This window comes from Palaemon carinicauda, chromosome 8 (assembly GCF_036898095.1).
Source record: "Palaemon carinicauda isolate YSFRI2023 chromosome 8, ASM3689809v2, whole genome shotgun sequence".
Taxonomy (NCBI): Eukaryota; Metazoa; Arthropoda; class Malacostraca; order Decapoda; family Palaemonidae; genus Palaemon; species Palaemon carinicauda.
The window spans coordinates 48,906,415-48,921,414 of NC_090732.1; the positions used below are offsets into that span (position 1 = coordinate 48,906,415).

The 15,000-nt window shown below is 35.6% G+C and overlaps 1 protein-coding gene across 1 annotated transcript in view; it reads right to left on the reverse strand.

Moving 5' to 3' along the window:
• Window positions 1–7,076: 7,076 nt before the first annotated feature.
• LOC137645208 (RNA polymerase-associated protein LEO1-like) overlaps window positions 7,077–15,000 on the reverse strand; it is an 8,320-nt gene continuing 396 nt past the window's right edge. The window contains exon 2 of the mRNA XM_068378030.1: window positions 7,077–7,646. Within this exon, the coding sequence (XP_068234131.1) occupies window positions 7,077–7,646 (570 nt within the window). The remainder of the gene's footprint in view (window positions 7,647–15,000) is intronic.

Below are 15,000 nucleotides of genomic sequence, written 5' to 3' on the forward strand. Positions count from 1 at the left end.
CAAGAGCCACTGTACCTAGATTTCACAGTAAAGAACCCGTGAACCTAGGATCTAGGTTTCACAGTCATGAATCACTGTGTGTACCTAGATTTCACAATAAAGAACCAGTGAACCTATGGCCTTAAGATTTTACAGTTAAGAATCACTGAACCTAAGGTCAGTTAGATTTCCTTGTTAAGAACCAGTGAACCTATGGTCAGTTAGATTTCACAATTAAGAATCACTGAACCTAAGGTCAGTTAGATTTCCTAGTTAAGAACCAGTGAACCTACGACCTTTAGATTTCACAGTTAAGTATCGCTGAATCTAAGGTCAGTTAGATTTCCCAGTTAAGAATCACTGAACCTGAGGTCACTTAGATTTCCCAGTTAAGAACCTCTGAACCTAAGGTCAGTTATATTTTCCAGTTAAGAACCTCTGAACCTAAGGTCAGTTAGATTTCCTAGTTAAGAACCACTGAACCTAAGGTCAGTTAGATTTTCCAGTTAAGAACCACTGAACCCAAGCTCACTTAGATTTCCCAGTTAAGAACCTTTGAACCTAAGGTCAGTTATATTTTCCAGTTAAGAACCACTGAACCTAAGGTCAGTTATATTTTCCAGTTAAGAACCACTGAACCTAAGCTCACTTAGATTTCCCAGTTAAGAACCTCTGAACCTAAGCTCACTTAGATTTTCCAGTTAAGAACCTCTGAACCTAAGGTCAGTTATATTTTCCAGTTAAGAACCACTGAACCTAGAGATTTTAGATATCACAGACAAGAACAACTGAACCTAAGGACAGCTGGATTTCCCAGTTAAGAACAACTGAACATAAGGCCTTAAGATTTTCCAGTTATGAACCAGTGAACCTAGGGATTTTAGATTTCGCAGTTAAGAACCACTAAACCTAGGATCTGGTAGATTTCACTGTTGAGAACCACTGAAACTAAGTTCTTCAGCTCTACCTGTTAAGAGCTGCTGAACTCAGTTCTTCAGATTTTCCAGTTAAGAAGCACTGAATCTAGGGTCTTTAGGCTTCACAGTCAAGAACCAATGAACTTATTATTATTATTATTATTATTATTATTATTATTATTATTATTAAATGCTAAACTACAACCCTAGTTGGAAAAGCAGGATGCTATAAGCCCAGGGGCTCCAACAGGGAAAATAGCCCAGTGAGGAAAGGAAACAAGGAAAAATAAAATATTTTAAGAATAGTAACAACACTAGAATAAATTTTTACTATAAAAACAATAAAAACTTCAACCAAACAAGAGGAAGAGAAACTAGATAGAACAGTGTGCCCGAGTGTACCCTCAAGCAAGAGAACTCTAACCCAAGACAATGGAAGGCCATGGTACAGAGGCTATAGCACTACCCAAGACTAGAGCACAATGGTTTGATTTTGGAGTGTCCTTCTCCTAGAAGAGCTGCTTACCATAGCTAAAGAGTCTCTTCTACCCTTACCAAGGAGAAGGTAGCCACTGAACAATTACATTGCCGTAGTTAACCCCTTTAGATTTCAGTTAAGAACCTCTGAACTTGGAGATTTTAGATATTACAGTAAGGATCACTGAGCCTAGAGATTTTATATATCACAGTTACGATTCATTTAACCTAAGATAATTTTTGACAGTTAAGAACCACTGAACCTGTGTTCTTTATATTTTATAGTTAAGAACACAATTTCTAGGGTCTTTAGACTTCTCAGTTAAGAACCACTAAATTTTTAGATATATCTGCACACTCACGCACCCCCTCTCACCAGGGTATGACTATATCCTCTTAATATTTCCCAGTTAAGAACCACTGGACATGAGGTCTTTAGATTTGGCAGTTGAGAACAGTTGAACTTAGGGGCTTTAGATTCTAGTTTTCAGAGGAAATTATCACATATACTTCCTTAGTCATTATGCAAATAAAGTTGGTTTTAGCTTCAGAAATTTTGAGTAGTGTAATTGGATATCGAAATATTGGGCCTAAGCTTATATCCGCCAAACTAGATACCTATAAACCTCAGAAATTTGTTCAAATAGATCCACAATCGTCTGCAGTTTAGATATCACATGTTCAATGCACCCAAAGAAATGTAGAATTGAAATACAAAAGCTTGAGATTTGAGGACTAGTCTCTGCTTTTCTTTTGTTGATCCCATAACTAATGTTCCTCTGTTATGCCAGTTAAGAATCCCAAGTTAAATTTGGAAATTTCTCCCCAAATGGCCCGAATAGCTTCTCCACCCCAGGGCATAACCATATGGCTTAAACTTAAACAAATTCACTAATTCAAAATATAAACAACAACAAATATAATCACCCCCAAAAAGCACTGTTGAAGAGGGAGGAGATTAAAAGAAAATCAGCCATTAATCTGGAAGATTTACAGAGGGTTGGCTACTGACCAAAATGCTTGACAGGAGGCTGGCTCTTAGTCAAAACATTAGATGGAATGTTGGCAATGAGGGAAAACTTTCATAGTAGAGTAATTATTCGATAAAAAGTAAACTAAAAGTGAGTTAGTTGCCAAAAGCTTCTACTGAAAGTTGGTTAATTGTTCGCAATGAAATGCGTCACCCAAGGCTGGCCATAGGCCGGAAGGATTGATACAATGTGGGCTATTAGCCATAAACAATATAGTTTTAATTTCAGCCAAAATGTTTATATGAGGTCATATGTCAGAAGGTGTAATAGAATATCAACCTTTAGACACATTCTTTAAAAGATAAGTAGTTACTATCTGGAAAATCTGACACATGGTTAGGTCTGACAGAATATTAGCCATCATGGTAAAATTTTGCCAGTCTGTTACCATTGCCTCAAAAGTTTGCCAGAAGTGTAGTTATTTTGCAGAAGTTGGACAGAAGATTAGGTACGTTCACAACAGTTTCACAGAAGAGTATCTGTCATTACATAAGTTTAACAGAAGATTGACAATGGCCTTAAATGTTTGGTAGAAGATTGGGTACGTCAAGAACTTTGACAGAAAAAGGGCTATCATCTCAAAAGTTTGACAGAAGAGTAGCTGTCATTGCAAACATTTAAGTAGATGATTAGCGACCATCTCAAACGTTTGACTGAAGATTGGCTATTGTCTCAAAAATTTAACATTTAGTTAACTATCATCTCAAATGTTTCACAGAAGAGTAGCTATATTACAAAAGTTTGACAAAGGCTAAGGCAAATTTTATTCTATCGATCCCTTTCGTCTTGAAAGTTAGACAGAAAATTAGCTATAGCATCATAATTTTAACAGAAGATTAGCTATCGTCCCAAAAGTGTGACCGGAAATTTGCAATCGTCTCAAATGATCCACAGAAGAGTGGCCATTGTCATATAAATCTCAGCATCTGCAGATCATATCACAACTGTGTTGCTCTTTAGTGTCAGCCCTCCTGTGACTGGTATTAAGTCATACATTTATGCAAATGGTTACAGCCATAGTTGTTGTTGGTCTTCAAGTCATACATTTATACAAATGCTTACAGCCATAGTTGTTGGCCTTCAAGTCATACATTTATACAAATGGTTACAGCCATAGAGCTTTAAATTGGTCTTGGAGACTTGTCTCTTCTGGACCTGAAGCCTGCTTAAATAACAAATAAAGCTACAACTGTCTCAAACGACCTTTCACTGAAATGGGATTTGATCTTTGCTCTCCTTAGATAATATTTCAACTTTTTAGCCTTGTACTGTACTTCTGTTCCTGCTTCCTTCTTCTATAGAGCCACCCAACATCTTAGATTTTACTTCAAAGGGCAACTACTTGGTTTTATCTTAGTTGCAATTGGGCTTTGAATGACCTCCAAGACCCCCAGGTCCTGGCTATATAGTCCAAATTCATAAATTCATAGTTTAGAAGTCCAGATGGGGTTCCCTGAAAACCCTCTGGGATGTGTCAATCTTTGGCCTACTTGTGAGTTTTAAGGTTTGCTATTACAATAAGAGTGGTATTTGGTCTTAAAAACTGAGGTTACTGACAATCTCTGGCCTTCTCATGAGTTTTTAAAGTTTTCTATTACAGTAAGGGGTATTAGGTCTAAAAAACTGAATTCATTGTCAATATCTGGCCTACTCAAGAGTCTTTGAAGTTTTAAACACAATAACAATAAGAGTGGTATTCAGTCTAAGAAAACTGAAGTCGATGTCAGTCTTTGGCCTACTCGTGCTTTTCCAAAGTTTTCTATCACAAAATTTATATTTGGTCTAAAAAACTGAAGTCACTGTCAATCTCTGGCTTTCTCGTGAGTTTTTCTAGCTTTCTATCACAATAAGAGTGGCATTCGGCTAAGAAAAAAGCTGAAATTTCAAAAAAATACTGTTCGCTTCATTTTATAAGCAATCATGAGTCAATACAGCTCAAAGTGCACCATCAAAAGAAGTTGGGACAGCTATGATAATTCTTATCTGAGAGGACCATCCGCAATCAGTCCGTTATCGTAGTCTCAACAGGCTGTTATCTGCATCATCTGGTGTTTATTCTGTGATGTCATAACCTCCTGAATGAATTCACTAAGAGCAAGAGATATTTTTCAGAATGGTTATTGCACCATAATGCAAGACTGAACCTCTTGAAATACTAAGTGGATTTATCTTTGGTATTGACAAGAGGCATCTATTTTTCTTCTTTATGTCCCACATCTTGTATTAAAGAATAATGGTCTAGATCGATTATCTGAATATTTTTGCTGACCAGGGCATGTAATAGAAAGCCAATTAGAGCACGGGGTCCCAACATGAATATTTGCCCAAAATACTAACAGTGGTGTAGATTTTAGCTGGATATCTTATCAACAAATTAGGATGCTGGATTCCACCATATTTTTTTTTGCCCAGAATATCAACAGTAGTGTAAATTTTAGCTGGATATCTTAACAACAAATTAGGATGCTGGGTCCAGCTGTTAATTTTTTTCCAAAATGTCAACAGTGGTATAGATTTTAACTGGATAGCTTTTCAACAAATTAGGGTACTGGGTCCCACTGTTAATTTTTGCCCAAAATGTTAACAGCCGTGTAGAATTTAGCTGGTTATCTTATCAACAAATCAAGGTAATGGGTCCCACCGTAAATTTTTGCCCAAAATATCAACAGTGGTATAGATTTTAGCTGGATATCTTATCAACAAATTAGGGTGCTGGATTCCACCATAATTTTTTGCCCAGAATATCAACAGTGGTGTAGATTTTAGCTGGATATCTTATCAACAAATTAGGGTACTGGATCCCACCGTAAATCTTTTCCCAAAATATCAACAGTGGTATAGATTTTAGCTGGATATTTTATCAACCAATTAGGGTACTGGGTCCCACCGTAAATTTTTGCCTAAAATATCAATAGCGGTGTAGATTTTATCTGGGTATTCGGTACTGGGTCCCACCGTAAATTTTTGCCTAAAATATCAATAGCTGTGTAGATTTTATCTGGGTATTCGGTACTGGGTCCCACCGTAAATTTTTGTCTAAAGTATCAATAGCGCTGTAGATTTTATCTGGGTATTCGGTACTGGGTCCCACCGTAAATTTTTGCCTAAAGTATCAATACCGCTGTAGATTTTATCTGGGTATTCGGTACTGGGTCCCACCGTAAATTTTTGCCTAAAGTATCAATAGCGCTGTAGATTTTATCTGGGTATTCGGTACTGGGTCCCACCGTAAATTTTTGCCTAAAATATCAATAGCGATGTAGATTTTATCTGGGTATCTTATCAAAAATAAAAGGCAAAACTTTGGTTTCCATTCTGGTAATAGACATTTCATGCTGATCATTTTGCAAAGCCCAACAGGACAGTTAACCAATTCCTAATCAGGCTCATGGAAAACAAGAAACTGGAAGAGAAAGGAAGATGGGGGTAATTCTTAAAAAATTATAGATAACGATCAGGGAAAAATGGAAGCTGGACTAGAGTTCTGAGGTAAAGCAGTTTACGTACAATACTAGTCGCAGAACCGTGCAATAGGATTATCATAAACTAGTGTATGCGACCCGTCAAAAATGATGGCTAAATATCTAGATGGATATGCGCATGACCCTCTCACCAAGGTATGACTATTTCCTCTCCCCCTACCTGAAGGACAGTGAAAGACCCAGTAGGTAAAGGTCAGGTAATGCTGCCGAGTTTGACCGGAAAGATGATTTTTAACTAGTGTATGCGACCTGCCAAAAATGACGAATAAATATTTAGATATATATTTGCACACTCACGCACCCCCTCTCACCAAGGTATGACTACACCCTCTCCCCACCACCTGAAGGACGGGGAGAGATCAAGTAGTTATACGTTTGGCAATGCCGGTGAGTGTGACCGGAAAGATGATTGTTATAGACTAGTTTATGCAACCCGTCAAAATTGAGGGCTAAATATTTAGATAGATATGCACACATACACATGCAACCTTTCTCTCCATGGTATGACTACTCCCTCTCCCCACTACCTGAAGGACGGGGAAAGACCGAGTAGTTATACGTCAGGCAATGCTGTGGAATGTGACTGGAAATACTGTGTATATATATATATATATATATATATATATATATATATATATATATATATATATATTTATATATATATGTATATATATATAAATATATATATATATATATGTATGTATAAGTATATATATATATATATATATATATATATATATATATACATATATATTTATATATATATATATATATATATATATATATATATATATTATATATATGTATATATACATACAGTATATATATATATATATATATATATATATTCAAATATATATGGCTTATTTGAATATGAAAAAACACGTAAAAATGTGCAAAATTTATCATATATATATATATATATATATATATATATATATATATATATATATATATATATATATATATATATATATATACATACATACATACAGTATATATATATATATATATATATATATATATATATATATATATATATATATATATATATATATATATAGCCAGAAACTTGATCTTTATAATGTAGGGGAGATTTCTACGTAGTAAAAAATACGTTAACATCCGGGATCCTCCAGAAATTATTTTTTTCCACTGCTCAGTTCTCCAAGGTGACAGCCTCATCAGAGTCAAGAGCTGTGAACTGTGTCAAGTGTGCTTTCGTCGTTATCTGAATCTACTGTCCTTTTGTCGTTATCTGAATCTACTGTCCTTTTGTCGTTATCTGAATCTACTGTCCTTTTGTCGTTATCTGAATCTACTGTCCTTTCGTCGTTATCCGAATCTACTGTCCTTTCGTCGTTATCTGAATCTACTGTCCTTTCGTCGTTATCCGAATCTACTGTCCTTTCGTCGTTATCTGAATCTACTGTGCTTTCGTCGTTATCCGAATCTACTGTGCTTTCGTCGTTATCCGAATCTACTGTGCTTTCGTCGTTATCTGAATCTACTGTCCTTTCGTCGTTATCCGAATCTACTGTCCTTTCGTCGTTATCTGAACCTACTCTACTTTCGTCGTTATATGAATCTACTGTACTTTCGTCGTTATCTGAATCTACTGTACTTTTGTCGTTACCTGAATCTACTGTGCTTTCGTCGTTAGCTGAATCTACTCTACTTCCGTCGTTATCTAAATGTACTGTCCTTTCGTTAGTAAATTGTGGAGCAAAACAACATTTCCTTTTACTCAATGTCAATGACTATTAAAGTAATGACAAAGCTTTATTTACACAGTCAGAAAAGCAACTCGACTACCAAGCAATGTATGCTCCAGGTCCCTGAGTATTTGTTTGTGCTCATCATTTGGCAATACGATTTATGACAACAATTGCATACCCAAAGAAAACAAGCTTATTTGCATTGCTGCTTGTTTCTGCAGCTGCCAACTTCGTCAAATGTTCTATGAATAACATTTTATTGATATATCTTCAAGTGTGGCAAAGGCTTTACCCTAGACCGATGTGATTATAACCACAAGTTCTACCGTTTTGTTTGGTTTCTGACGTCTGAAATTATTCTTTTGAAGCTTATACCCTTACTTAAGACTCATTATTATTATTATTATTATTATTATTATTATTATTATCATTATCACCACTTGCTAAGCTACAACCCTAGCTGGAAAAGCGAGATGCTATAAGCCCAGGGGCTCCAACAGGGAAAATAGCTCAATGAGGAAAGGAAACAAAGAAAAATAAAATATTTTAAGAAGAGCAACAAGATTAAAATAGATATCTCATATAAATTATAAAAACTTTAACAAACCAAGAGGAAGAGAAATAAGATAGAATAGTGTGCCCGAGTGTACTCTCAAGCAAGAGAACTCTAACCCAAAAGACAGTGGAAGACCATTGTACAGAGGCTATGGCACTACCCAATATTAGAGAACAGTGGTTTGATTTTGGAGTGTCCTCCTAGAAGAGCTGCTTACCATAGCTAAAGAGTCTCTTCTACCCTTAACAAAAGGAAAGTTGCCATTGAACAATTACAGTGAAATAAGAAGAATTGTTTGGTAATCTCAGTGTGGTCCGGTGTATGAGGACAGAGGAGAATGTGTAAAGAATAGGCTAGATTATTCGGTGTATGTGTAGGGAATGGGAAAATGAACCGTGACCAGAGAGAAAGATCCAATGTAGTACTGTCTGGCCAGTCAAAAGACCCTCTCTAGTGGTAGTATATGATTCTCTTCATTATATTATTTAATGAATAGTGCCATAGCCTCTGTACCATGACTTTCCACTGTCTTGGAGTAGAGTTCTCTTGCTTGGGGGTACACTCGGGCACACTGTTCTGTCTTGTTTCTCTTCCTCTTGTTTCTTTAAAGTTTTCATAGTTTATATGTGAAGGATCTAATTTAATGTTGTTACTGTTCTTTAAATATTTTATTTTCAATGTTTATTCTTCTCTTGTAGTTTATTAATTTCCTTGTTTCCTTTCCTCACTGGGGTATTTTTCCCGGTTGGAGCCCTTGGGCTTATAGCGTCTTGCTTTTCCGACTAGGGTTATAGCCTAGCTTGTAATAATAATAAATATAATAATAATAATAATAATAATAATAATAATAATAATGATAATGATGATGATGATGAAGAACAAGAACAAGAACAAGAACAAGAATAATAATAATAATAATAATAATAATATGATCAGTGCCTAAGCCCCCTCTCCACCCAAGTTAGGAATAAGGAGGGCCAGGCAATGGCTACTGATGACTCAACACATAGACCTATAGGTTCCCCCAAACCCCCATTCTTAGCTTACAAGGATGGTAAGATTGCAGCAACCAAAGAAACTAACGAGTTTGAGCAGGACTCGAACCCCAGTCTGGCGTTCACCAGTTAGGGACGTTACCACATCGGCCACCACAATCCTAAAACGAATAATAAAGTGACAAGGAATTGTAAATTCGTAAAATTGAATACAATGAATTATGCAAAGATATGAAATGTGCCAAGCTTTTGGGATGCTTCGCCCAGACTCAGACGCAAGGTTGTTTAAGTGTTTCACCTAGAAACATTTCACCTTAGAATCTAGATAGAAGCGGTTTAAGGAACAGATAAAGAAAAAAAAAAAAAAAAAAAAAAAAAAAAAAAAAAACCACTAATGAAGGTTGAAGTATTTTTTTTTCTTCAGTTTTTCGTCGGGCGTTTTTTTTTTTTTTTTTTTTTTTTTGTAGAATAACTTTTTTTTTCTTGTTCTGGCATCAAGAATTTTACCATGACACAAATCCTTACTTGATCGAAGCAGTTTTCTGAGGATGGATTCTTAATTATTTATTTTTAATTAATTATGTTATTTATGTATATTATTTAAGTGTTTTTTTTCAGTTCTTCGTTGTGTGTTTTTTTCAGTTTAAAATTGTAGAATATCTTTTTTTTCCGTTCTGGCATCAAGAATTTTACCATGAAACAAATCCTTACTTGATTGCAGCAGTTTTCTGAGGAAGGATTCTTAATGATTTATTTTTAATTGTTATGTAACTTATATATATTATTTAATTCTGGGATATTTCTATTTATAAACTAAAAAATAAGAATTTACAGAATTTTTTTATGAAGAACAAAAGAGGATTTAGAAATAATAGTTTTTAATTCTAGAGTTGAAATGCAAAATTTTTTTCCCAAACAAATATTAATTATTATTATTATTATTATTATTATTATTATTATTACTATAAGCACAAGGTGTCCAACAGGGAAGAATAATCCAGTGAGGAAAGGAAATTATGAAATGAATAAACTATATTAGAAGTAAAGAATAATTAATATAAAATATGTTAAGATAAATATATCCTTAGAAATATAATAAGAATTCTGTTAATTTCCCTAAGCTATAAAAGGATAATATAAGGTTCCATTAAATACATAATATAGAAGAAACTCTTTTTTTTAAATTTACTTTTTTATTTTTTGAAGCGTCATCCACCTGTAATATTAAATAAATTATATGTCTTTTGCAGAAACTATTTTATATCTTTTACTTATTTTGGTGAAGCATCCATCTGTGATATTAAATAAATTATAAATGTTTCTCAAAAATATTTTATTTTTCCTTGTTTCCTTTCCTCACTTGGCTATCTTCCCTTTTGGAGCCCCTGGGCTTATAGCATCCTGCTTTTCCAACTAGGGTTGTAGCTTAGCAAGTGATAATAATAATAATAATAATAATAATAATAATAATAATAATAATAATAATAATAATAATAATAATAATTATTATTATTATTATTATTATTATTATTATTGGTATAATAATAATGATAATAATAATAATAATAATAATAATAATAATAATAATACCCAGGAAAATATCCAAGGTACAAACATGTAGTATTCATGTAAATCATCATCATCATTATCATCATCATCATCATCTTCTCCTACGCCTATTGACGCAAAGAGCCTCGGTTAGATTTCGCCAATCGTCTCTATCTTGAGCTTTTGAAATCAAACACTTCTCCACTCGTCATCACCTACTTCACGCTTCATAGTCCTCAGTAATAATTATCCACATTTAGCAATTGAGTAAGACTCTCCTCTTTCCACAACTACCAATGCGTGATTTTCTCCGTATGGAAAATAAAGACATTTCTCGCTACACTGTTAAAATAACCGTAATCTTGATCGGAAATTCTCCGTAAGAATATACTGTTCTCAGCCATATTTCAGTAGAAGACAGGCGACAGTAATTTTACCATACTTTGTTCTTATATTCTACCGGTTGCTGACCGTAATATCACTAATTTATTATTATTATTATTATTATTATTATTATTATTATTATTATTATTATTATTATTATCACTTGCAAAGCTACAACCCTAGTTGGAAAAGCAGGATGCTATAAGCCCAGGGGCTCCAAAAGGTAAAATATCCCAATGAAGAAAGGAAAGAAGGAAAAATAAAATACTTTGGGAATAGTAGAAAAATTAAAATAAATATCTCCTACGTGAATTATAAAAACTCAAGTCAATAAATCCGTTTTTAAGACGGTAAAAATCCTGGAATAAATGTTGTCAGGCATTTACTGTTTATCTAATGCAAATTTTTGATTGTGTATACCAATAAACCCGATCATTCCACTGAATAATGATACATCTCTGCATCAGATTGTCCTCAAAAACAACAACACTGCCCTTGAGGACGGAGCAGAGGGTCCCCTGAAGGAGGGTTAAATCTGTTTTGGCTTGGGGTAACTTTTGGCAGAACTTTGGCATTACTGAAGCGTTGAAAAAGACACCGGGCCGCTTTATTTTCGTGCGTATGTTTGACGGCTGCTTCGAACTACACCAAGCAAAATGGAAGCGAGCCATGGCCGAAAAGCGAGGCTAACCCGACCTGCGTCTCTGCCAGATAAAATTGTCGCGAGGGACGAATAGATAGACGATGAATGGGGAATACTGTTGAGGAATACGGAAGGCTGGCATGAAATCTCTTAGGTTTTAGGGTTCTGCAAGCATCCATACACTCGTGCAGAATACTTAAGACTGACATAAAATCTCTTAGGTTTTGGGGTTCTGCAAGCATCCATACACTCATGCAGAATACTGATGCAGAATATTGTTGAGGAATACTGAGGGCTGACATAAGATCTCTTAGATTTTAGGGTTTGCAAGCCTCCGTGCACTCATTAAGAATATTCCTGTAGATACTGATGCAGAATACTGAAGGCTGACATAAAATCTCTTAATCCGTACACTTATGAAGAAACCTGATGTAGAATACTGATGCAGAATACTGAAGGCTGACATGAAATCTCTTAGGTTTTAGGGTCCTGCGAGCATCCGTGCACTCTTGCAGAATACTGGAGGCTGTCATGAAATTGCAGGATACTGGAGGCTGGCATGAAATCTCTTAGGTTTTAGGGTTCTGCGAGCATCTGTGCACTCTTGCAGGATACTGGAGGCTGGCATGAAATCTCTTAGGTTTTAGGGTTCTGCGAGCATCCGTGCACTCATGCAGAATACTGGAGGCTGGCATGAAATCTCTTAGGTTTTAGGGTTGTGCGAGCACCCGTGCACTCATGCAGAATACGGAAGGCTGGCATGAAATCTCTTAGGCTTTAGGGTTCTGCGAGCACCCGTGCACTCATGCAGAATACGGAAGGCTGGCATGAAATCTCTTAGGCTTTAGGGTTCTGCGAGCACCCGTGCACTCATGCAGAATACGGAAGGCTGGCATGAAATCTCTTAGGTTTTAGGGTTGTGCGAGCACCCGTGCACTCATGCAGAATACGGAAGGCTGGCATGAAATCTCTTAGGCTTTAGGGTTCTGCAAGCACCCGTTCACTCATGCAGAATACGGAAGGCTGGCATAAAATCTCTTAGGCTTTAGGGTTCTGCAAGCACCCGTTCACTCATGCAGAATACGGAAGGCTGGCATAAAATCTCTTAGGCTTTAGGGTTCTGCGAGCACCCGTGCACTCATGCAGAATACGGAAGGCTGGCATGAAATCTCTTAGGGTTTAGGGTTGTGCGAGCACCCGTGCACTCATGCAGAATACGGAAGGCTGGCATGAAATCTCTTAGGCTTTAGGGTTGTGCGAGCACCCGTGCACTCATGCAGAATACGGAAGGCTGGCATGAAATCTCTTAGGCTTTAGGGTTCTGCAAGCACCCGTACACTCATGCAGAATACGGAAGGCTGGCATAAAATCTCTTAGGCTTTAGGGTTCTGCAAGCACCCGTTCACTCATGCAGAATACGGAAGGCTGGCATAAAATCTCTTAGGCTTTAGGGTTCTGCAAGCACCCGTACACTCATGCAGAATACGGAAGGCTGGCATAAAATCTCTTAGGCTTTAGGGTTCTGCAAGCACCCGTTCACTCATGCAGAATACGGAAGGCTGGCATAAAATCTCTTAGGTTTTAAGGTTCTGCAAGCATCCATACAATCTTGCTAATGATCTTTCACGGCCTATTCATTATACCTGGCAGACCGTGGCATCTAATATGTAATTTGAAATGGAACTGACAAATAGAAAGGCGATGGATGAAGAATACTGAGGGCTGACATAAAATGTCTTAAGTTCTAGGGTTCTACGAGCATCTGCAAACTCTTGTTAATGACCTTTCAGTTCTCGTTCGTCATACCTGTAAAAAAAAAAAAAAAAAAAAAAAAAAAAAAAAAAAAAAAAAAAAAAAAATCCTGGAATTAATGTTGCCAGGCATTTACAGTTATTTTGGTCTTGCAAATTACCTTTTATTGTCTTTACGTCATTCCCCATAGAAACTATTTTCTATAATTTCATGTTGAACAGACTGACATTAGTCTCTTTTTATAGTTTATATAAGAAAGATCTTTTTAATGTTGTTACGGTTCTCAAGATATTTTAATTTAATTTTTCATTACTTCTTATATAGTTTATTTATTTCCTTTCCTCACTGGGCTATTTTTCCCTGGTGAAACCCTTGGGCATATAGCATCCTACTTTTCCAACTAGGGATATAGCTTAGCTAATAATAATAATAATAATAATAATAATAATAATAATAATAATAATAATAATAGTACAGTGATAATGCATTTGCCTAGAATTCTTATGGCAGCAGATCGATCCCAGCCCGGGACCGTCAGTTTAAGCTGTTTAATGGGGAGGCCACTGCTGTGATTGGCCACCACAGTGTGGCGGTTGCGCTTGCCCGGCTGACGTTCTGGTGCGCATCTTTTCGAATGATGTAGAACCCAGACATTTTTACATTTAATATGGGTTTTGGAGTAAAACTGATGACATAGATTTATTTCAAAGACAAAGGTATCTTGTGTAGGTGTGTGTGTGTGTGTGTGTGTGTGTGTGTGTGTGTGTGTGTGTGTGTGTGTTTAAAGCTAAAAGGACATATGTACAAGAAAACTCTAGCCCCAAAAACAGTGGTCTTCCACTGTTTTTCGTTAGAGTTCTCTTGCTTGAGCGTACACTCAGCCACACTATTCTAGCTGTTTCCTCATATCCTTTCCTCACTGGGCTATTTTCCCTGTTTGAGCCCTTGGGCTTATAGCATCCTGTTTTTTTCCAACTAGGGTTGTAGCTTAGCTACTATTACTACTACTACTACTACTACTACTACTACTAATAATAATAATAATAATAACACAGCAGCTGGGCAGATTGTACGAAAGAGGCCCATGGTTTAAAAGATTATGTTTTATGTTTCCCCTTTTTGTGCTGCAAATATTTCTAAATAAAGTACGATACTACTGAAGTATTAATATTGTAATATTTAGTCTCAAATAGCAATTCAAAGCACATTCTTTACTCTTGTATTTTATGAGTCTTATTTTCTCCAAGCAATAATGGAACACGTTTTCTTTGCGGTTAATCTGAAAACAAATTTTACCCTTTTTTTCTTTTTTTTTTTTATTAGGAAATGTACATTTACAGTTCTTAGTATATTTCCATGAATATTGTTTTACTTAACATATACTGTATTCACAATTGAAACTTTTACTCTTCATATATGTTTAAATAAAAGAAAAAAAAAACATATCAACTCGTGAATAAATTTACACTAAAAGTATTTATTATTCCACTTTTTATACATTTAAGTAATTTCGGGTCA